This window comes from Toxoplasma gondii, chromosome III (genome assembly GCF_000006565.2).
Source record: "Toxoplasma gondii ME49 chromosome III, whole genome shotgun sequence".
Lineage (NCBI taxonomy): Eukaryota > Apicomplexa > Conoidasida > Eucoccidiorida > Sarcocystidae > Toxoplasma > Toxoplasma gondii.
In genome coordinates, this window is record NC_031470.1 from 744,067 (window position 1) to 768,099 (window position 24,033).

At 50.0% G+C, this 24,033-nt stretch overlaps 3 protein-coding genes across 3 annotated transcripts; 1 reads left to right on the plus strand and 2 right to left on the minus strand.

Annotated features, from left to right (window-relative positions):
• Positions 1-1,049: 1,049 nt before the first annotated feature.
• On the plus strand, positions 1,050-4,000 carry TGME49_253110 (kinesin motor domain-containing protein; the record flags this gene model as incomplete). The annotated part of the gene is made up of 4 exons (XM_002369337.2): positions 1,050-2,295; positions 2,744-2,876; positions 3,257-3,633; positions 3,902-4,000. The coding sequence occupies exons 1-4, from the start codon at positions 1,444-1,446 to the stop codon at positions 3,998-4,000; spliced, it is 1,461 nt and encodes a 486-aa protein (XP_002369378.2). The 5' UTR covers positions 1,050-1,443.
• A 3,949-nt stretch (positions 4,001-7,949) lies between these two features.
• Positions 7,950-16,082, minus strand: TGME49_253120 (mandelonitrile lyase, putative; the record flags this gene model as incomplete). Its single annotated transcript, XM_018780997.1, has 15 exons — positions 7,950-8,162; positions 8,370-8,574; positions 8,911-9,406; positions 9,668-9,765; positions 9,930-10,059; positions 10,737-10,863; positions 11,260-11,436; positions 11,571-11,769; positions 13,524-13,607; positions 14,199-14,325; positions 14,482-14,592; positions 14,841-14,999; positions 15,259-15,449; positions 15,699-15,779; positions 15,920-16,082. 15 exons carry the CDS (start codon positions 16,080-16,082, stop codon positions 8,120-8,122), a joined length of 2,391 nt encoding a protein of 796 aa, XP_018638193.1. The 3' UTR covers positions 7,950-8,119.
• Positions 16,083-17,922: 1,840 nt separating this feature from the next.
• TGME49_253130 (transporter, major facilitator family protein) lies at positions 17,923-22,967 on the minus strand. Its single transcript, XM_018780998.1, has 5 exons — positions 21,500-22,967; positions 20,584-20,749; positions 19,224-20,248; positions 18,687-18,913; positions 17,923-18,316 (listed from the first exon to the last, which is right to left on the minus strand). Exons 1-5 carry the CDS (start codon positions 22,284-22,286, stop codon positions 18,239-18,241), a joined length of 2,283 nt encoding a protein of 760 aa, XP_018638192.1. The 5' UTR covers positions 22,287-22,967; the 3' UTR covers positions 17,923-18,238.
• Between the last annotated feature and the right edge of the window lie 1,066 nt (positions 22,968-24,033).

Consider the following 24,033-nt stretch of genomic DNA (forward strand, 5'->3'; position numbering starts at 1 on the left):
GGAGTTTACCGAATGCATCATGCCAACCATATATCTACCAAGGGATCAAGATACTAGAGAAATCCCGGCTGGCAAACGACAACAACGCTCCCCAGTGGATACCGGAGGTCACTGATAAGCTAAGGTACTGCAGGTACAACAGTATGCAGCAAAGCGCTTCACCATTCATGACAATCTCACAAGGGAGAAGGCTTCTAATTATGCAGTTCTCTTTGAAACGGCAGCTTTCCAGCCCCATCCCCTCTTATGGCGAATGGAACGCAGAACTTTGCCTGGATTCAAAACCCGTAATACATTTTCTCAGACTGTGAATCGTTCTTGTACAAATTTGCCTCTAACATATCTCTACTCATCTGTCGAGCACATGAAACACAGCTTCAATGACCGGTTACGGTTTAATGAGTCCAAAGAGCATTGACGTTGAAATAATTCCTCTGAATCAACATCTTTCCCAAATATCACGCTAGGGGCGATATTGATTTCATTTACTAGATGTTACAAAGCCGCATGAAGTGGAGATCTGGGCTTTCGCTTTACGTTTAAACGTCTGTGTCCGAGGAGATCATGGTAACGGCGACACGTCGTCCTGTTCTGCAATTCAACCCTTCTAGTGGCTTGCGGCTACTTGCTGATGTTACCTCTCTTTTCTATGATATCCTTGCCGGCTGTGGCTTGTGCTCGTGCAAGACTCTTGCGTGGGGCAGCTAGTGGGGCTGCCGAGCGGACGGCTTTGGGCCCGTATGTGCGCTTGCTTTGGTAATTTTATAGACTGCCGGGTGAAATCGCTGATATACAGTTCATATCACACACTGGAAGGTAAAAGCCATGTCACTGCGCCTCGCTTGCCTACCTGGTGGCGTGGACCGCATTTGTCGTCTCAGATGACAGTACCACTTCACGTCATCAGAATAAGACATGTCAACAATGTGGGCCGTACTTTTCATATTCAAAGTATTCATACTTGGTATAAGCACACCAAAACAGTTTCTATATGCTAGTTGCTGAGGCGATACATTCCTCCTCGGTGATGTCTTGGATTCAGCAACAACAGCGGCGAGTCAATCTAGCGTAGTTCCGGATGGATTACGAACCGTCGGCTGGTCGCACCTCCCGGTTTACTTTGTGTAAGTGGGCTGCGTATGAAACGATGCTACGAATGTCTTTCGCTGGTTGTAGCCAGATGCAAAACAATGACAATTCCGGTGGCGTCGGATCCGTCTTCCTGACGGGAGTGAGCTCGTACAAATTTCCTGATTTCGTTGCAGGGTTTGATGCCCGTCTCGCGACTCTAGTGCATCTCTGTGAGCCACACTCCCCCAGGACAGAAATTTCAGCGTTCAACAACACGGACGTTGTGTAATGCCTTGAGGCGACAATCGGTTGCTTTTTGCCCTGACGACTTTCTGTACGTCCATCTTTCATCGCTTACGGGCAGGCCGAAAGATGGATTCGTTAGGAAACCATTATCTCACTGCCGCTTTGGACGACACCCGGACTGCGGGCCTTCCATCGTGTACGAGCAGTTGTAGTCTCTCGGACAGCATAACCGCGGGCTCTGAGCTGCCAACGAGCACGTCCGATGCTTTCTTCCTCAATGACGAAGGAGACACTGAAGATTTTGTTGAGAACTTGAGACAAGGACAATCTAACGTCCTTGTTGCTGTTCGCGTGAGGCCTCTTCAGCCAAAAGAAACCCAGGCAGGATGTAGGCAAATTGTCCGCGTCCTGGGAAGCAAAGTTGTGCTCCTGCTGGATCCAGGTCCCAGTAATCAGGATGATGTCCTCCGGTTGAAACGCAGTAGAGAGAAAAGGTACGCGTTCGACTACGCCTTTGACGAGCACACTGATCAGCAGTGTGTGTATGAAAGCACAACCAAATTCCTTATAGACGGGGTGCTGCAAGGATACAATGCAACAGCATTCGCCTACGGAGCCACTGGGGCGGGGAAAACGTATACAATGTTAGGTTCCTACAAGCAGCCAGGTGTCATGGTGTACACTTTGAAGGAGTTGTTCACCCGTATCGAAAAACACGGCGAAAATAAAGACTTCCTCGTCAAGTGCTCGTTCCTTGAAATATACAACGAGAATGTCCGCGATCTGTTGGATATTCGCAATGAGACTTGTGAAGTCCGAGAAGATCCCGGGAAAGGAATATCTATAGCCGGCATCAGCGAGACTGAGGTTCGGACTGCAGAAGAAATTCTCATCCTTCTTCAGACCGGCAACAAAAACAGAACTCAAGAGTCTACCGACGCCAACCAGACAAGTAGCCGCAGCCACGCAATCCTTCAGGTGCGTCGTGCGGTTAAGAGACATTGATATTCGGCACTAAATATGACCTAAGTGCCTCCGAAGTGCGCTCGAAAGGGAACTGAGATACTCGTAGCCGCGGGGGTCGAAATAGAATGCAAAACAGATGGACGGCTTTTCTTTGCCGACTGCAAGGCTGTCGCATTGAGTTGACCATAAGCGGAAAATAGGTTGTCGGTGCACTCATCGAATTCTGGAGGGCTTAACTGGGTAAGAACAAAAACAGAATGGGTAAGCGTTAGGCGAATGGTGGGGCTACAGGTGGCCGGATACTGCTTTGTCACGAAGCAAAGAGGCATCGATTCTCCCAGATGCTGCGCTGATGTGCCAAGTCAAGTGCCGGTCGCACGTCGCAACACCTGTAAGGCATTTGCGTAGCTGGGAAATGGCTCACACTGAACGCCTTGCTTACGACCGGCCTTCCCCTCAGGTGCTTGTGACTGAAACGGATCGTGTGCAAGGGCCAACTGCCCAATTTACCATTGGGAAACTCTCTATGGTGGATCTGGCTGGAAGTGAACGCGCTTCGCAGACCAACAACTCCGGAATACGTATGGTTGAAGGTACGAGGGATTCCATTTACACTTTCTGGTTCCTTAGGGACGCTAAATCTCAGACTCGACCCAGAATAGCGTAACAATATACTTGCAGACTCTAAACAGACTGCCTCCAAAGCATCACAAACGAAACTGATCCCATGTAAAGACATACTTGCGTTCCACGCCAGCTCTACCTTAAGGATCACGTCTACACAACACGCTTGTGAGAAATCTGTGCTTTGTAGCTGTTGTGGTCTGTAACTGCGGTGACTCGCAGCTTAAGAATAGGGGGGGGACTTGTACAGGAAACGATATTTCCGGAAACGCCTGAACGCACCACGGAGTTTGGCCGCGTAGCATCTCGATACGCGGTTAAAAACCGTGTGCTCTCCGTGGCTCTCCAGGTGCAAATATCAACCGCTCCCTTCTCGCACTGGGAAATGTGATAAACGCTCTCTCCGACAAAAGGCGAACTAACAGAAGTACTTTCGTTCCGTACCGCGATAGCAAGCTCACCCGATTACTGAAGGATTCTCTGGGCGGAAGCTGTCGGACGGTGATGATCGCCAACATATCCCCGGCACATACGCAATTCGAGGATACGCACAACACTCTTAAGTACGCAAATCGAGCCAAAAACATCAAGACAGCCGCCAAGAGGAACACTCTCAGCGTCAAATACCACATCGAGAAGTACACGCACATCATTGACGGACTCCAAGCCGAAGTCAGCACGCTAAGGGCGAAACTGGCTTCAGCCGCTACTTCGCCATCAACGCAGGTAGGAGTTCCACGAGACTCTTGCAAGAGTGCTCTTACTCCCAGATTACTGCGAAAGTGTTATAGTGCTAGATCACGGCATGTGGACCTACCTAGGGGCGGGCTTCCGTCCACACATGTTCCACCAGTCCATCTTGTTGTAGCGTGAATGGAGAAGAAGATACAGTGTTTCGACGGCTGGATCTGAAGCCGGCATACTGTTCCAGAATGTATTGGAAAAGGCACACTGTCGAGACACTTTTCGGCTACTGTGGTGGTGTCTTGTTCAGGCCTTGACACTGATGGAGACCGACAACTATTTCCCGGCCATTGTGGACGTAAGTGACACTGTCCACCCTGAACAATCAATCTGGGACCATCGGAGGTAGAAACCAAACCCGTGTCAGTTGGGGCATATTGCACATGATAACGCAACAGCCAACAATATGGAGACAGCAGTTCTACAAACCGAACTCAGTGGAGGTAGACAACCGTGGTATAGTCAACAACATAGTTAAAGAGTAAGACTACAGCAGTTGCGCAGTACTCTTATGCGGTTGTATCTCTTTTCCTCGGGTGATTTCTGTGTTAGAGCCTTCAAGAAAGGGTACGTCTCCGGAGAGCGCTTGTGGCGGTGCAGCAGCAGCTTCAACGAGGAACAAAGGAACGAGGCTACGGTGGCAAAACGGGATCGAGCAAGACCCTCTCCTACGCATCTTTAAGGGAAGTGAGTCTAAAGGACACATTTTTCCAGGTCGCCTGCTCAGGATACGCAGAAACGAAGGGCGCGCCGTTATTCTTTCTCGTTTCACTCAAGCCCAGTCAGTGGCACCTCGATCCAGCACACGCTGGAAATCGAGAAGGAAGGGGAGAGCCCTCAAGTGTGAACGCAAAGAGAAGACAGCTACACGAGTGTTTTGTTTTGCATTCGAGCCTGCTTGCGTTTCAGAAGGCAGCGACTTTACAAAGTCAATTGAATTTGAATCTCACCGCTTACCAGAAACTCGAGCAAAGCGTTCTGGTGTCAGCACAACCACACGCCGACGTGCGTGCTCTAGTGTGCCTGGTAAAGCAGATGGACAGCCTGCTTCAAAACAATAATCATCTGCAAGTGAGATCCAGAACAGCGATTGAGATTGGTACTTGTGGGGCATCCTCACCAAGCTGTGAGTTCAAATCAAAATATTAAGCAGCGACGTTCCTTGGCTGTGTCATCACGCTGCGGCAGCCTGTTCGCAAGGCAGTGCGATTCACGGGATAACTCTCATTCAGTTGACATCCGCATATGGCATCGCTCTTCAGACACATCGTGTTGCTCCAGTGCAAACTGAAGCGGTTATGGTTTGTCCAGTGCTGCGTCGTCCCAAGATGGAAATTTTTGCAGCCTAATACACATTAGTCAGCCATACCGGCGATGAAGTTTACTAAATCTTCCTGCCGCTGGCTTTGTTAGTTTCTTATCTATCCAACTCGTCTATGGGCCGCATGGTATCTGCACACCAACCGAATGTGATTCCTCCAGTAAGTCCCTCTGTATGCATGTTTCTATTGGCTGCGTGCATGCATCAGACAGTTAATGCCCAGCTGTCGCAGGAGCTGCTCAGAAGTCAGCAGGTTATTCTTCAGCTTCAGCAGGCAGCCGGGAAAAATTCGACTGATCCGAGTACGAAACCTGCAGGCAAAATCGCTGGGTTGCCGCCGCCTTGCTCTTCGGGTAGACAACTGGCTTCCCCATGGCCAGCGTCTGCGCCTGATACAAGCAAAACAGAGGGTCGAGTCAATAGTAAAGACGTCGCTTCGTGTCAGAAAGGAAGCCCAGCTCGGACGGGCGGCCGTCCCCATCCCGCCCCTAGACAGGCCAAAACGGTTCGCAACAATTATGACTCGCCATCACGCCGCTATCGAGGAGAAACGCAGGTTATTTCGTCGCGTCATGGGTCAGCGCAGTCGCACCCAAGCGGCGCGGAGAGGCGGTCAGAGAGAATGCAAGGATGCACGCAGTCTACCAGACGGCTGTCGCCGAGTCGCGCCTCTTCGCCGCCAGAGGAGGATATGTCAGTCTTTTTGCCATATTTGCCAGACACTAGGAATCAACGTAAAATCTTGTCAGAAACGGAGTTCTGCTGTCGAGGGGCGTCAGAGGACCCAGCGGTCCGCTCGAGGTGTCACTCACCTACCACTTCTTTGGAAACGGATAGGCGCCGGAGAGCTCCGGCTTCTGCCCTGCAGGTGCCGTTGCCTGCCTCAGTCTCTCCCCAGTGCAGTGGAAGCCGCACAGGTGCCCCTTCACCCGCTACTGAGGCTCTTTTTTTCACACCTCGATCCCAGCATATAACACCTGGCAGAACCAGCCGACACGCAGAACACTCACGAGGTACAGCTGCGTCAGTGTCCACGACAGGTTCGAAAGCATCTCCAGGGAAAGCCACTGAAACAAGGACACCCTCGCCTCCTTGTCCACACTCGCTCTCATGGACAAACTTTGAGAACAATGCCGACAGTCTGGGAGCTGCACACTGTCCATCAATAGATACTCAGACAGACGTCCTGAAAAGCATAGGCACCTTGGCTTGGGAAATTTCGCAAACATCCCCTGTGATTCGACGTCTCTCGTTACCAAGTGCGACATGCTCTGAGGCCCAATTTCAATACCCACTTCCAGCTGGCGGCAGTGCTTATGGGAAAGACTGGAGGTCTATTCCCTCCACAACGACCAACTTTTCGTGCCTTCCCTACTCAGCGGCAAACAACTTGCAGAAAAAAGTCGGTTCAACGGATGCAACCAGTTTTTCAGTTGATACTTGTATTGCAGCAGCAAGAGGCGGTGACGACACCGCTGATGTACCTGACGAAATGCTGTGTGAGCCTGCTGCGCGCGACGCATGTCCCAGTTCGATTCCATTCTGCTCCTCCTCTGGTCAACTATGTCAGTTTTCTCCGATATCGGACCCTTCTGCAGCAGCCCAGGCTGCTCCTGCCGTGGCACCAACTAGTGGACCGCCGTCTGAATGTTTGACCGCTGTAGCGCCGAGAAAAAGTGATATCGATAGTCTAGGGACAAAAAATCCCGAAGAATCCGTTAATTTCAGAAACGGCATAGAACAGCCTTTATCAGGTGGCGACGACCCTGTCCAACCTCCTGAAAGTGACTTTGTCGTCAAACATCCAAATGAATGTCCTCAAAATTTTGCTTCTGGAGAAGACCCTAGAACCACAAACCCGACACTGGGGGTTGTCGGCCTCGGCGTTCAAATGCTCAGGTCGCACTTCGGGTTCACGAGTTCGGAGGGCTCCGCTTTCTGGGTTGGACCTAAGATAGTTCCTTGATAAGTTGTTTCCCAATCCGTGCGACTATTGACAGCAGTGGACGCTCTGAAGTGTTGTCATCACGCCTTTGTTCGGCGTCTGTAGCACCGTGTCTGTCGGACTGGAATGTCGGATAGTTTTCAATAAACGTGTCCGCGCTGGCGTCACGGTTCAGCCGCGCTTCGTTGACTTATGGCATGTTATTCTCCGTAACATCGCAAGAATGTGCTCAACCGCTCCTAGTCTCGTATTCGTTTCTGTGTGAGTCTTCTTAATGGATATGTGCCCGCCAGTTTGTTCTGAGTTGTCAAGACCGTCAGATACACGCAACAGCTGGCAGTAAGCATGTTTCAAAACTCCAACGTGCGAAGGCGGCGCGATAAGGTCACACGTGAACGACCCCATCCAAAGGAAGCAATCATGTGCCACGTAACACTCGCTTACGGTTTGATGGCAACGTGATCATCATGATGTATGTCCTTCTGACTTCCGATTCGTACACTTTACTGTGGCAGACAAAACTATTTTATCTCGTGTCCGAGTCGAAGGACAAGTATGTGTGTCTGGCTCTTGTTACGTAGATCATACGAGTTCAGTGGCACGAAATTAATGGCCGGCCATGGTGGGTGGGAGTTCCCACGCTGGCAAGATTCCGTAGGGGCACGCTTTAGGCGTCAACAGAGTTAGGATCACTAAACACTCCTTATAGTGGACGTTTCATTTGAATGATATCTCGTGTGAATAGTAGCAGAGCTAGGCCCTTCCATACGAAATATTGACAGGCCAGACGATGCCGCGAAATTCTGCATGAAACGAAACATATTGAGCAGCGGGCCAAGCTGAGCTTCGACTTGCCTTGCCCGAGCTCTGTCTCTGATGAGAAAAAAGCCGTACACCAATTGTGGCATGCTGAATTCGAAAATCCTGGGTAATGACAGCGGGCGCACTGGACTGTTGCCACAGGGCATTGTGACATCATCTGACATAAAATTAGTGCTGTGCATCCATTCCTCAAAATACGCCAAAGAGGCACACACAACACCAAGCAGCGCCAGGAGTTGTGGTATCGGGCAAAGCAAACGGGACGAGCATGTTTCGCAATGCTGCGTTTTTTTTCAAAGACGGCAAACAGGTAAAGAACAAGAAACTGCCTCAAATTGGTGAGAGACAGAGTTGTCGCATGCGGGAGACGGCAGGGAGCTTCAGCTCGCCATTCGTTGCCTCTGCTTCACCATTCCACCGTATCTGGAAAGAAAATAATAATCACAAATGTGGTAGCATACGGAAGTCATTGGGAAGCAAATACAGTCGACAAGTTGCCGATGAGGTTTTACAAGTCTGAAAGAGCTACTTTATTCCCCGTCCTATTTCACGACAGGAAATACAAATTCCTTGCTACGCATGCGCACATCAATACGCCAATACGCGAATCTGCATCAGCTGCTTGCTTACATGCCAAGCATCAGCATTGTTGCTGTGGGATTCATCCTGGGGAGTTCGTTCAACACGGAGCTGTCGATTACGGAAAGTCGTTTAGCCCCAATGAGGTCGAAATTCTTGTCGACAATCTTCCCCATCGGAACCGTATTTGCGTGGTGCCATATACTTGACATATAGGAGAGCGCATATTTTGCAACGGCCTTGGCGTCTCGTGGATCTGTGTATCACGCCACGGAAATGTGGAACACAGACAGAAACCAAGCGTTTCAGTGGTCATAGTTGACGATCCCATGAGTCGATAAAGTATTGCACTGAGGGGTGCTGCATAACAGTCTTGCGACATCGGAAGAGAGGTGCCACAGGCGACTGCGCCTTCACACTTCTTTGTGAAAACACTGTATTGGAACGTTGTTTAAATTATCGATATCGGCGATGATGTAAAACGAGGGGAATTCGTCATTAAGTCGTTGCAGCATGGCATGGGCGGTTGACGGACGAACTCTGATTCGTCAGACGTAGGAAGATGGAGAGTGGTAATGGCGACAAAACTCACTAGGTAAAAGAGGAGGATAAGATGCAGCCCATTGCATGCCTGAGGCCTGTGTTCCGGGCTGGCCTGGAAAAGGGATCTCTGGCAAATATTGTCTGGCTATCTTGGAATGGGTAGCCTCATTTAGCAAGGCGCTCATCTTTTCTCGCCTCTCTGCTGCCGTGCTGAGACATTTGGAATTGCCAAACACAGAGCAGCACACATCAGCTGCAGGGCAAAAAGGCTCAGGCGCGTCGCCTCCCATCGACGAGCAGTCTTCTCTGCACTCCTCCACCGCCTGCCGTAGCGCCACTGTTTCTTCGGCATTACGGGCAACGGAATGCTGCTGCTCAGTGGCCGTAGGAGCGGAACAAGGAACGGTAGAATTTCTCGTAAAATTGTGTGTCGCTGATTCTGGCTGTGGATCGCAACCCAAGAAAACCTCTGTGGCCTCATTTGAGTTGTTCGCCTCAGACTGCGCCTTCAGGTGTTTAACGTAGGAATCAAAGTCGAAGCCTATCTGCACACAGTGACCACAGCGGTGCGTTCGACGGTGAAATGTGCTCCCCGAAGACAAACCATGGTTCGTTCCGCTGTCCCTCGTTCCTCCGCTGGACTCACAAGCAGTCTGACAGTGATTTTCACTCTCCGCGCGTCTCATCGTAGCCTCCGCTACTGCCGTCTCGTGGGAGTGGCATCCTGAGCAATTCAGTATGTTGCCCAAAGCAGGCACAGTTGCAAAGTGACTAAAGCGCCTATTACCACAACATTGTAGACGGACTTCTTCTAGACGTTTTTTTATGCCAACAGCGTCCATAGTTTCGAGGTCGAGCCCGTCCAACACGTGGTCGCTGTAATCTTCGAACTCGTATGCGGAACCTGAGCAAATGCAAATTGCACAGATGCCGCAACCACACAAGGAACTGCTGTTTCCACGATCCATGGTGACCTCTGTCTTGCTTAGTATGGAAACGCTTTTACGGGGGTTGACTAGTCGGAGGAGAAGTTTCTGCTGAGGCATTAGATAAGTGAAGTTTATATACCTTCAGTTTGGGTATCCCCGTCAGCGTGGACTCCTTGAAGTTTTCGTGGCTTAACTCGCCCATCGAGTTTGACAATCCGCCGGAGCCGTCTGTGTTTCGGAGGGATGAGGTCTTGAAGGTGGTTTTGTATCTGAAAAGACGATTAGCGTTCGCTGCAGGGATGAATTCAAGGGTATGGTTGCAGTAGGAACCCGGTACGAGTAGTGTCACTATGTTTCCATGGAAGACGGAAAGAACGTGTTTTACTATTAGTTCGCTTAGTTGGAACTCGATGATGGAACTATCTCTGGCAACGTGCCTAATTAAAGGAATAGAAGGCCTACGTCTTTTGCTCGATGATCACAGGCACATCGCGAGGCTGTGTCTACGGCAGTCTAAAATGCAAGGCCTCACACGAGTGGGAACTGACATGAGAACTTCCGCAACCATCTGCACGCAACAACAACAACTATTTAGTCAGTTCCATCTCTCTCGGGTTCTCGAGTGTTTTTAGATTTGGCCTCTAACCGATCAACCCGTCAGTTGCTATACAATCGCTACTCTAACGAAAGCCAAAGAAACGGGAAAGTGCCCTTGTATAATAATGTGGAGACTAAGGCTGGCTGAGAGCATTGTCACGTCAAATTATCCGCACGGATTCTTCTGGTACGCGTGCTCTCCTGCAAGGCGATCACTGGATTCTATCGATTTTTAGGGTTCAAACACCGATCATTGCCGTGCCGCCACACATCACACCTTTCGGTACTAAAGTCGCGCTCTGGTGCAGACTTCCCGCGTCCCGAATGCGTTTTCGGGAGAAATCCCTACCAAGTAGAAGTTCGTTGGTTTGGTCAAGAAGACAGTTGATGTGCTCCCTATTGTAGTCATGAGGTCCAGAAGGCCATTTAGAATTGTCGCAGGACACGACAACGCAGTGTTGTCCTGCACGACTTTCCTGCAAGGCAGAGGAACGATACCCCATTGCTGAAAGCCACCACGGCACCACCGGAACAACGACGCTTCGAAACAGTGACACAAAAAGACTGGCCCTGCAGATCGCCTGTATCACTGCACCTTTTGGCAGCATTGTTATTCAACGGGGGCGTTCGGCTGCCTGGTGCAACCTTTACGATCGCTCTTTGGATGTATGAGGGGAAGTGAGACCACCGCAGTCGAAGTTACCGAATGAAACGTGTGCTACACCGTAGTGGAGACATCTCAACCATACTACCACCGTAGCTTGTGCAGGCGCTGCAAGTGTTCAGCCGGTGAGTAAGGTAAACATCGAATAGCGAATCACACCAATAGATGCTATGGCACGGGCTCCAAGCTCGAGCTGGAGGCGACGTACTTGTAGGTGTTTTGATTTGCCATGTGTAGTAAAGTTGAGACGCCACGAACAGCATCGAAAAGATCCTCTTCGTGTTGCAGGTGGTTGCTGTTGACTTCGAGTTTCCCGTCTTCTGACAGACGGACTGTTCCTCGTGATTTTGGTTGGGCGGTATAGTAGAATTTCGCGTACACTTGCCTGCAGCGGAGAATGGAACTAAGGAGCTGCCAGTTCAGCGATACGTCGTCTCAAATTGTTGGATATCCCTACGCTACGAGGTACGATTCTTCCTGGCATGAAAAGAAATCATTGAAAGAAGCATGTCAACTCACCGGAAGCACTTGATAATTGGGTATGCAACTGCACAGAGTGGCTTCAGCAGTGCGATGCCAAAAGGCTCTCGATGTTCGGAACAGGCTTGAAGCGTCTCGAACAGAGCATCTGCCACAGGGTCGCTGCGATACAGTGGAGGTAAAATAAATCTCGTTGCGTAAATCACACCCTCAGCAACTCTGGCGCCGCTGACTTGGCCTATGGGGACGGCCGAACACGTGATCGTTGGAGACTGCAACCTGCACGATATGCACCGAGGAGAAATGGTAGCAAGAAAAAGTGTGCCCAATCCTACGCGTGGTATGTAGCAGATTATCATTGAACGAACACCTCTTTCTAAGAAAAAGAACTGGATTGTTCGAGAAAGAGAACGTACGTCAGTTACCCGTTGTAGCGTGGCATCAAATGCTGCAATGCGCGAAATAGGCCACATGCTAGCATGTCACATTGCTGAGCCAATCGTTGACCGGTAGAGATGCACGGTTACGGTCCACGCCAACGTGCAAATGAAACGGAAAGGCCGATGTTTAAAGCATCTCGGAAGCACATGCCATATTCTGCTGCCGTACGAAGTAGTGTCTTGTATCATAGACTGCCGATGCGCCTTTTTGGAAATTAGGTGTCGCAGCCTACAAAAATGGCTCTGCCTGTGGAGAAGGCCGCAGTTCACTTGGATTTCGAGGGCAAGTAGGGCCGACGAGCCGAATGCCCGTAGCCTGGCAAACCCTGGTAGGTTCCAGTTCGCCGAACCAGGGGAATAAATGATCCTTCAACGTTCCAGTCAGATGAGGTGCAACCTGTTCTGGGGGAGCGGGATAAAGAAAATTCACCGCACGGCCCCTTCCCCTGTCATTGTCGGCAGTTTCTTCGTGGTGGTCTGAATCTACTTCGGTAGAGTCACCTTCCCGAATTTGTACATCATCGTCGGAGTCGCGGAGTTCGAGTCCGACGATGAGATGGTTGTCTTTATTCAATCTGGAGCGGCGACCGCCACTGTCCGAAGACATTTGTTTTAGACTTTGATGGCTTGTGGTAGTGGTGTCTTGTTTTCGTTTCTCCCGAATCAATCTCTTTTTCTCTCTCTGCCTGCTGTTGATTCCCCACTTTGTGAGATCTGGTTTGTCTCCGTCCGTAGCCAATTTCCGTACGGGTTTCAAAGGGACCGGCTCTATTTTATCAGGGAAATGCTTCTGGAAGAGGTTAAGTGTCACAAATACACGATCAATAAATTCCTGGCCTAAGAACAGGCAGCACAACAGAGGCGACACGAGAACGCGTTGGGCTCGGCTGCCGGCCACTGATCGGGCGACAGGAGACGGACGCGTCGTTCCCCCAAGAGAGATTTACGCTAACATCGAGTCATTCAAGTAGCTTCTCGACGTAACCAATCTCTGCAGAGCATCTCTGAACCAATTGGTAGCAATGTGAGCACTCAATAAACGGTATGGCCCGACAGATGAATTCTTCAGAATCCACGAGAACATTTCGCGTATTTCCATGTCAGGGAGAGCGTACAAAAATGAATCTCAATTCACTGAATGACCAGGGAGTCTGATGCTGAGTTAGCACAGGTGGTTTATCCTCGACCACTGCTCCATGTATTACTACAACCAATATCAAGGTCCGTATCGCTTGCGACTGCGTAGGCACTCGCAGTTAATTGAGGTTTTCGTGTCTGATTCCAGTGTTAGTTCCATTCGGCTAAGAACACGACTGCTCAAACACACAAGCAGACAACTTCATCCACACTGTGCACAGGACTTTTCTACGACCTGGGATGAACGTACCGAGGGTTGGAATCTCCAAAACAGGACGCGCTTTGATCTGACGAATCTGGGGTAAGGGGCCAACACCTGATACAATAGGAAGAGCCAGAAACTCAGTGAGGAGATGGACGCTCCTCTAATCTCCACAATACCTGGTCATCCACAGACCTACTGCAGGAGATATACCGACATTGGCGGCGAGGCAGCCTTCTGTTTTCTTGACCTTTTCGGTATGGTAGCTTGTTCGTGGAGCATTGATCCATGACTTACCTGAACGATACAGGAGCGCAGCAGTTTGTATGGCACCGGCGCTTATAATGATTCGGCTTTTGTCGGTATCTTTTATGCACGCCCGCCGCCACGTGGTCCTGTCAGTGGGATGCAGCGTCGCTCCCGGCAGCAACTCAGTGGCATCGACGGCATATGATGTAGCGTCGAACAGCGTTCCAACCCATTCACCAAATCCTGCAGAAAGGCGCCAGGGGGACGGAACAGCGTTCGGTTCGTATTCCTCAGTCGCCCATGCACTGCCTGGTTGTCCCCAATATTCGTCCGCATCGCAGTATGTATGGTTCTATTGTTGGCGTTGAATGTGGTTGTACAAGCACCGTCGTTTGATTCGATTTACCACAGAGTGCGTGCAACCCTATATATGTCTTTCGTTCGAAACTAATCACACGGGACGTTGTTGTAGCCACTTTTGCGATACACTGATGCGTTCAGCTTTTGAGCAACTGATCCCCGAAAGCACTGATCATCCCCTTTCCCTTAATGAATAATGCATAATCCTATCAAGCACAGTCTGAGGAAGCACTCTCCCCAATGTTTTTAAAAGTGTTGTGGGGAAACTAAAATGCCTACTTGAGCTGCTTGAAGCGTGGGGAACGCGGACTAGGTTCCCATGTCCTCTTGTATCCTTGGGTGTGGTTTTGTGGTAGATCACGCATCTGGCTATTGGTCCGTTCGCGTCCCTCTCCCACTCTACTCGCTGTCGACCAAATAGCATAGGACCATGTAAATTACACGACGATTAAGCGACTGTCCAAATTCAGGTGTTCCGCGGTGTTCGCCTTCTGGCAAATTGCCATCGCATGTCGGTGCCTCGGGCAAAAATGCTTCAAGCAGGCAGAGGGATAAGACTTACTTCCACAAAGTTGTTCGTCCTGACAGTCAAGTTCTTCCGAAAGCCCTTTTTAAGGTAACCTCTGGATACGAAAAAATCTGACGCCATTCGAAACCCGTCCTTGTTGCTGAACTGCGTAAAAGAGCTCCATTGATAGCCCATCTGTTGAGGAGACACCACCTTATTGCACAATTGAATCAACAAGCTGTAGAGGGGCTTCCATTACAGTTCTGCGAGGTGTTTGTCACTTGAGTGCCCAGTCCTACCAACCACCTAGGTCCGAATGGGTACTGCACAAACAGGTGCACATAATTCCATTTCATTATGCCTCCCTGACACGGCATTTATCGGCTTCCAATGAGCCATTATTCGGAACTCACCTTGATTCCTGGAGACGCCTGGGCGGGCAGACGTCCCCCTAGGGGTTCGTATCCCTGGCGCCAAAGTGCCTCACCGACAGCGGGACCAAAACGTGTGTCATTTGGTGTCACATACTGGCCAACGTCATCGCCGAAAATTTTCTGAACTTCTTTATGCGCCTGAAGGCTCAACGAGCAATCCCCAAAAAAGCAGCATATGCAGAAAGAAATGCGGTGCCAGTGTCGGCGCCCTATGAAGTGACAGGTTCAATTGTCATGATTACCAACCAGCACGTAGTTAGGATCGACGACTATACCAGAGAGTGGCGTCAGTTTTCTTTGTCGTTCTTCCAACCCGAAGACATGTCAGAACAGGGACGGCTACCACCACAACCCAGGACCTCCATCAAATTGGGGTTTTCCACGAAGCTTCCCGTACCTTGCGAAATAGGCTTTCCTCCCAGCCTGCGTCGTAGACGCGGTTTAGGTACTCAAAAAACGACCAGGGTTCTTCTATATAAATTCCCAGGCTGATGGAGGTGCCTCCGCCCATGACGGCGCCAACGTGAGTGATAACGCCGTTTCTTGTCGAAATAGGTTGGCTGATACTCGGATCAGCTATGCCCATTCCTGCTCGGTGTGACAGTCGGATATACAGTCGCTCTTAAGGAAGTAAAAAGTGGGGCAATCAGTCGGCAACTTGGTTCCTCTTTAGTATGAGGCAGTGAAAGAAGCCGCTAATATAAGTAGCCTCCAAAGCAACAAGAATGCGATTCTCAAACCTCGGTTACCTAGACGATTCATGAGAGTGAAACTCCAAGTGCCTTCTCCTAAACGATTCTTGAGAATGGAATATGATGCATTTGTTACTAGGCTCACCTGCTCCATGCGTGCTCACAGCATTTGGCGTGTCATCGTGAGATCTAACTGGCCCGCGTTCAATAAGGAGGACACTGTTGCCTGAAACCGGAACCGGAACGACGGGGACAGTTTCTTCACATTCAGCTAAACTCGCATAGATTGGGAAGCACGGGAGAAAATATCCAGACACCCCCAGGTTGGTTGTTGTGTTATTGTGTGTGCTGTGCGTTCTATGTTACCTTGATTCGCCAAGTATCCAGCAACAGGACAACCAGCAGCACCGCAGCCAACAACGATGTAGTCGAACTTTTCAGGCGAGTCGATAACCGATTTGACAGTTGGTGCCTTCTTCTCGAAGATATTTGGTATAATATTAACGTCTTGCGTTGTCCCTTCAATCATAACACCGGAAAAAGGATGCAGATTAATTTCTGTGAGCAAACGTGAGTGAATCTCATGGACGATCGGTTGCAGGAGAAATTGAGGTGCAGTGACCAATAATAACCTGAAGCTGCAGATTTCATTCATTAGACCATTGAATACGGTTGCTGACACCGCTACCTGCTAATGTTGCAGGAATTAAGCCGTGAGTCTCAGTTGTAACCGCCCCGTGGCCAGACGTAACGCATTCAGAGTTCTCCGGTTCCCTATATGCGCTTGTGCTTCCCGTATTACAAACACTCAAACTCTGTTCACGGGCATTCACGGAGCAGATTTCTTCACATGACAGAGTACAACGTGCGGGACACACATCTTACCCCAAGGCTGTGCACACACTGTACCAAAGAAACTAATACAGAGGATCGCCAATTTGCCTCCGCCATCCTTGTGGTACGATCTCGGAGTGGATGTGTGTGCCCCCATTTTGACCTCGAGATGTTTATGAACTCTCCTTGCTTCCTTGATTCCGTTTACTGAATGAAGCCGCTCTCAGCTTTGGAGCTGCTTTTCGCATCTATTCAACGAGTGGAATTTGACCCGTCTCCCCCTGCAAGGCTGCGTTCATACACGAATGCGACTAACCTCAAAAGTGACAAGCATGGCTTTCACTCTGCTCCTCAAAAATGCCACACGATCTAAAACAAAAATATTATAAAACACAGTAAACCAAGAACAAGGGTCATTATGTTTTGCGTTGTCTGGGGACACTTGACGACACCCGGTGTCCAATTTTGAGACAGGGGAGACACAGGGAAGCAGGAACATGGGGCCCTGTTGCGCACTGTGGAGACTTGTTCAAGGACTCGTGTCTCAGTAGAATTAGCCTAGCAATATATCAGGCTTCGTAAATTTATCCCACTCATGACATACTGAAATGCCACAGGAATGTTGCCCGTTATTCGACAACGCGCGAATAATGTATCGAAATGTCGAACTTGCACAAAACGTTTCCAGCTGGACACACGTTCGACCCTTTGCAAATAAAGAACGACATTCGTGGCCTGTGCTGTTACATCCAGCGGGTGACAGCGGGAGGCTTCACGGCCGTCCACAGAGCCGGTTTTTTGATAGCTATAGCACCAGAATACCCGCCACCGATAGGTTGCCTTTTGAAGGCAGCCACATGCGCTCTTGCTGTGGCAATGTGGCATTCGTACATGTGAAAGCGGTTCGCGACACGACGAATTCCCTACTGCTGCCTTTATTTTACGTCCAAAAATAAATGATCGTGAAAGACGTTCGGATTTCCTTGTGGCATTCAGTGGGACGAGGGATGCTGAAGCATGCCCGGCCATATTTATATATGCCCCTGAAGTGGCAACGCTACACTACTGAACCTGGTTTCACAGCCTTCTGCATGATGCCACTATCTATTGTATCTCATTGATAGTGCCCAGGTTGTATCGCGAATAATGGTTCCTACATTTTGTCTTAATACTTACACAGTAGGAAATCTGCAGCGTGCTATTCACAGCTATCCAGCCATCCTCCGCCAAACGCCGCTCACTATGAAAGTGTGCTGAATGACTACGCGGCAGCAGTGATACACAAAATATTTTTACAATCAGGATGCCCTCTATAAAGAGTGGACGGCAAATGCGGAGGCTATTCTCGGAGTACATTCTACAAACCACCAGCGGACGGTAGGTGACCAGGTTCCCTGATCTCAGAGCTCCTGCAAGAACATCTCAAACCGAACGAATGGGCCGGAAACAGTATTCTGTTACGTTGCTGCTATACTATAGTGGTATTTCGGGCGCCGGTTGTGTCTGGTTTCTTTCTTCTTGAAAGCACCTGCTAGATCCAAACGTGAAAAGACTATGTGCTGCCTTCATTGACAAAGGCAATTCCGATGGACAAGCATACGCGCTGTGGCCCACGACGTTGTTTCAGCTCCAGAAATGTAAGAAGGCTACGGAGTGGGACATCGGGGGATCGCAACATATTCCAGCACTGGCGGGTAGCAGCCGTTCTTGCAATAATCCGGAGAGTTTGGCGAGGCAGTTCAATAAGCATTCCCGCTTTTCCGGGTCTCAGCAAACTGCATTTTGTCTGAAATTTCCCTATTGTTCCTGCAGTGTCCTTCCTGGGACCTTATCGCGGACAGTCACTCCAGTCTACTTATCTGAACCACCCGGCTCGGAATCAGTCTCCTCCGCTGAAGAGAGACTCAATTCAGCCTCATCCCAGTCTTCCTAGGATAGTAACACAAACACAGGAACGCGGTTACAGGTGTTACATCGTAAGCGACGGTAGATATTCATTCATTGGTGGATAGTACAATATATAGTAACTATCAGTTCTGGCAATTGCAGGCCTTTTCGCGTGATTTGCAGAGGTATCTCAGACGCAATCACTTCGTCGTACGCATCGTATATCCACTGTGTGCGGCATACACCGTTTGGAGCTGACACACGCGTGTATTTGCGTAGCAAGGTGGTAATTCATCCATAGTACCAAAGGTCACCAACAATTAGTGGATTTTCACAATGTCTAAGGCCGCAGGTCGCCACTTCCACCATATGGGCACTTCAAACGGTCATCATGAGATTTGAGAATACTTACCTCAGCTGGAAATATGTGAGCGGGATCAACACCGACCGGAAACTGCAACGGGCTGTCTGCATCATGATAGCCTTCTGTTTCAGACAAGATCGTCTCTTCTGTCTTGGCACTGTGCCTCCGCTGAGCACTTTCCTGATACTCCCGTATAACTGCCGCCAGGTTAAGCGGACGCGTTTCATCGTCGGTATATGCGTCGTCGGACGATTCCAAGTCGATGCGTTCATCGTCTGCACAGTTCACACAGCGGCAGTCATGGAAGCTCAGCAAATGATGAGATGCGCGGAACACCATCACTCTCTACTGCTTCCATCGTGCAGAAAGATCAGTCAGCGTCCAGAAGAACGCACTGGCGGACCTTACAGCACTGATGTTGATTGCAACGCCCACCCTCGTAACTCCCTGGTGCAGGGCAGCATCTTATCTGTGTTGCTGCCGAACATGCTTCACCAGCACAAAATGCAGCTTGGGGAAATGAGACCACTACCACGCTGCTGCTTCGAAATTCCTGAATTCCATATCGCGGGAAAGGATGCATACGCGGCGACTGAGAAGTTGCTCCATCTTCGTCGGCTTCGACTTCCGTGCAGCGGCGGCGGACAGGTGCGTCGAGCAAGGTAAGTTTCCCCCGAAAGAAACATCTAACGGCCACTAGCGCAGACGAAATGATAGTCAGCAGGATTGCGGGTAGAATGGCAAATCGGGTGAAAGACAAATGGCTGCCGTCTAGGAAGAATAATGCTGTAACTCCAGAGAGAACGGCACCACCGATCATGGCACAGGACTGAAGAAGGTACAAGACGAAGCCCAGAGGCCGCGGACCAAACGCAGTTGCGGCGCCTTGAGCCACCAGTGCGACCACCCCTACTGCAGAAAATATGCAGAGAGCTACTGCAATCGTGAATGCAGCCTGACTACTACTAGCTGCCATTCCGAAAAGCCATGAAGACGCACAACACAAGGAAGATGTCATGACCAAACCGGTCCCCACTGTAAATACACGGATATATTCTCCCCAATACAGACAGCAGAGAACAGCGAATATGGATAACATAATCGAAAGAAACAGTAGCTTAGATTGAGGTATACTGAAGGAGACAGCGGCAACGTGCCAGTAAGTGTACAGTGATACAAAGTAGAAGAAATGACAGGACGAAACGAAGCACAGAAAAAAGAATCGCGTCGTCCGTAATGATTCCCCTAGGGACAAGCTGATCCCGTGCAAGCCGCGAGCCCATGACGGGACCGATCGTTTTTGTATGAAAAGTTCGTCCAACCGCTTCGTCATACCAGACACGTCTGAGACCGTGAAGGGCACGATGAAGTGGGCCAGGTACGCTTGCCGCAAAGTACTACATCTCGTGACAAAGCCTGATATGGATTCCCCAGGCAAAAGACGATTTGTTACTGCAGCGCGTGGCTGATGTTGTGAGGCAGGTTTCTTTACGTCCGATGAATCTGCTACACATGAATGAATGGACGTCTCCACAGAAGGTGTCACTGGACTTGCAGGTTTCCGCTCCAGCTGTCCTTCGTTGACATGTCGACGCTGCCATCTTTGGGTCCTGCTCGCAGGATGTCACAAGGGAATATTCTGCGGCTACAAATGTCAACTGGACCAGTAAAGGTGCCGCGACACTCAAAAAGCTTCTACATACCAGACGGAGGTAATACTCACGAGCAGCAAAATTACCAGGCCAAATACAGTATGGGCTTGACAAACACTTGCGCTGCACAGACGGTTGTCTATCTTTTGCTGATCTTCCTTGTGACAATTTCCGAGCGTTGGCCAAGGCTGAGGAAGACTCCGCCTGAGAGGCCGAGGTTGTACATCGACTACGAGGCTATGTCACGTTATCTACCTCGAACACATGAACTCAGTCACTCGAGATCAGCCCACCATGGAGGATTATCGAGCAAAACTCCACCGCAAAGCTGAAGTGCAAGCGTAACGCCCGCCACCGCCTGGAGAATTGACGGGCCCCATGAGGGAAAGGAAAGGTACGCCTGCGAAGTCACGAGTTGTTGCTGTCCCGTTACTGTGCCCGAATCCGATCTCATGCTATCTATGAATTCAAAACAGGCAGCAAACAATAAAGAGGAAATGAATGTATAGCGGTTTACATTTTCATTCTGATGGTACAATGTCATAAACAGATCAGAGGTCGAGCAAATGAACTCTCTTAACGGCGATGCTGCTATTACTCCACAACATCGGGTCGATGCGGATATCCTGCGGTGCTGCAGAATACGCGCTCAGACAAGGCAATCGTTTACACGTCCTCAGATTTGCCAATCAATGAAGTGCGCAGTATTCCAGGAGGTATGGTGTTTAGGCGCTGTCGAGAAAAACGCCTTGCATTCTTTCACGGGACATGTTACGCGCTGACGACGCGTAACAAGTCCGCATAGGAAATGCGCAAGATGCCTGATGGCAGATTTCACAGTTGAAGCAAAGTTCGACGCGTTTACCGCACAAGGAGAGCTGTGTCAAATGTATCTTAAAGTGGGTGGGTCGTGGTATCGGGCTTTTGACGTGGCCAAGAATCATATGTTATACGATTCAGTATGCTTCCAATTCTATGGCACCACTAACTACCAGGAAGCTCTTGTAGTCAGACCCTCCCAGTGTGCCTGGAAACATCGGTCTTTTGATACCTCTTAGGAACTCAACTGCATCGCTTTGGGAGCTTTACCCTTTGTCGTTTCGACACTATGCTCCACATAAGGGTTGTATACGCGAAGGCTGCCACTTCCTACATTACCAGAAGTGTAGTTTCTCATCCGGTTGTACATCTAAAACAAAAAAGCCATACCTGATACCGAATGTATTGTTGTTGGCGTGGATGAATAGTCTGCCCCAAGAATATTCATCGGAATGAAAATGCAAGGTCCGAGCATGAAGGCAGTACAACGAAGATTCAGGAGAAGATTCACCTTGTCAGGCTGCCACCGCAAGGGCACGGTAGAAGCCGGAGCCATTTGCAAGCCTGCTCCCATCCCCTGAACTAACCCATACAAAAACAAAATTGCCCAGTAGGAACCAACGGCAAACGAAACACCGAAAGAGCCACTGAATCCAATGAGAGCGCCGAGACACACGGTCCACCTAGGGCCAATCCGAGTTTCAAGCATACTGCCCAGCGGCAGAGTCATCAGGAGCCCAGCCAGCTGCATGACAGACACCCACGCGCAATGCCTGTACTGCCACGTGCTGCCTGCATGTTGAAGGTAAGCAAACATGTAGGGATATGTGCAACTCCAACTCAGAGACGAACTGAGCCCAAGCATAACCAAGCAGCTCCCAAGTATGACAATCCCCTTTCTTGCTCTGCGACCTCCGCAATGGTACAATGCACTCGACCAAAAGTTCCAGGGTGACCCCTTGCGGAAAGGCGTGACGTTCCGCTGCTCTTGTTTTTCACGGTCGAATGAACCACTTGTCTGTAACTCCTCGGCAAACTCCGCAGAAGGAACTAATGCCGGAGATGGCCCGGGTGCTTCTTCCTTCATCATGATGTCTGTGTGTAGTAGGGAAATGATCTGCCCAGTAAGCAGAGAGTCAAGTGTCGCGCACAAACAGGCTGTCAACAACGAAGACATCCTAAACAGGAGCACTCGGCAAGTTGCTCTGTGTGCCTCCGTGCCAAACGCAGGACACGCAGAAGAGCGATGATTTAGTCAACTGTCACGTTATTTTGTCGCGCCATAGTTGCTGGTGCTCGCGACTTAATTGTAACAGAACGGCGTTCGCCCAGCCACTTTGTGATCCAAAATGGCATGTCCAAAGCCGATGACGTCCACGAGTCAATGAAACAGCGCAACAGGGCCACATGCCAGTGTCGAGCCGTAAAAGTGGAGGTGGGTGAATGCAACATTATTAGCTCAAGCATACCGAAAACTCCGTATACACCACCGCAAAGCAAAGGCGACAACCGCCGAAAGAATACGTTGCAGCGCGTATCCTCTTGGACCAACGATGTCCAGCTGGCATGTCTGACTGGTTCCGATTTGGTTTCACGTCACACGGAGACGCACGTGGACACGAAAATTGAAATCTTTTCTGATGCCACAACAGCAGCCTTCCTCTGGCTGCTAGTCGGGGACCGCCAATCTTGGCTGTCGCAAAGGGGGAACAAGCTATAGCTCCCAGCGCTCTGACCTGTTAATGAAGCTGCTTCCCGACACACGAAACAGCCGAACCACGTTTTCTGTGGCCGCAACACTTCATTAAGATCATGGCCTTGGCGCGTTATGCAGTGCCATGCCACCGTAGAGTTCCAACAGACAGTGACGTTAATGTGAGGTTGGTAGGCGGCGAGACAGGACAACCAGCCGCAGGATTGGCTAGTGCTTCTGTCTTGCATGCGGCCGGCATTATCTGCCACGCACCACACGTCTTCCAACTGCCCTTGAGTACCTCACCATGGCAGAAAGCAAGACTGTAGTTGTCGTCTCCCACAACAGCGAAGTCTCACTGTGTATCGGAGAAATTTGAGAGGTGAAGTCTTAGGCAAACGTTATAAATCTGAAGCTGGCGGTTGGAACGGTACCGTGATCTCCCTTGATGTTCAGGACAGGAGCAGCTGAAGGCTCTCTGACCACCGCTCACGCTGTGATTGGTGTATGTGGCGCATCTGATGCGCTTCGATACTTTTTTCATCTCTAACACCACCCTAAAACCAAACCCCTTGGCTCCTGACATACGTAGTACCTCAGAACGCCAATCAGCCAACTCCGGAGGGTGCCACAGTCATCGAGGCCGCTGGAGTCTCCGAAACCCGAACTAGTGAAGGTTCGCTGATCGGCATGCTGAAACCTCAGTGAAGATGCCTTTCAAAAGAGGCGGCTGTCTGAGGATCTCCTGACCACCGAACAGTCGTCGCCCCTGGAAGCTTCACTCTTTGGCTTGGCACAACACGCCACGGGACTTCGTAGAGTTCGATTAAACATCCGTTGCTGATACGGATCCGCGACGCGGAATGTCACTTCGTCTTGCCCTGTGGTTCAACGTTTCCTTCAATTAAAGTAATATTTTGACGGAGAAAAGAGGATTTCACTGTAGTTGTAAGCTTGTTTGCACCTGTCTCAGGCATGGCGTTTCACAACAGTAGTTCATTTTTTGCGTGCACAACGTGTATGAGCATGTGTGTAGTGATGTGCTGTGGTCAGTTGAAGCCTCTGCAGGTGAAACCGCCTGTGAATACTTAGGACCGCGTCAGTAGGTCTAGGCACTCTCGAAGCATCTCTGTAGAGACGTAGAGCAGCTTATGTGAAACGGAGAATACCACCGCAGGAAGTGCTGGTTCGTCCTCTGCGCATCCCGGGGGGGGGGGGGGAACCGTGACAA

Coding starts and splice junctions, on each gene's coding strand:
- TGME49_253130 (XM_018780998.1), bottom strand. CDS start 22,286: ATGTCTTCGTTGTTGACAGCCTGTTTGTGCGCGACACTTGACTCTCTG. Junction 20,750..21,499: donor AACAATACATTCGGTATCAG/GTATGGCTTTTT, acceptor TTGAATTCATAG/ATAGCATGAGATCGGATTCG. Junction 18,914..19,223: donor AGCAACTTCTCAGTCGCCGC/GTATGCATCCTT, acceptor TGAACTGTGCAG/ACGATGAACGCATCGACTTG.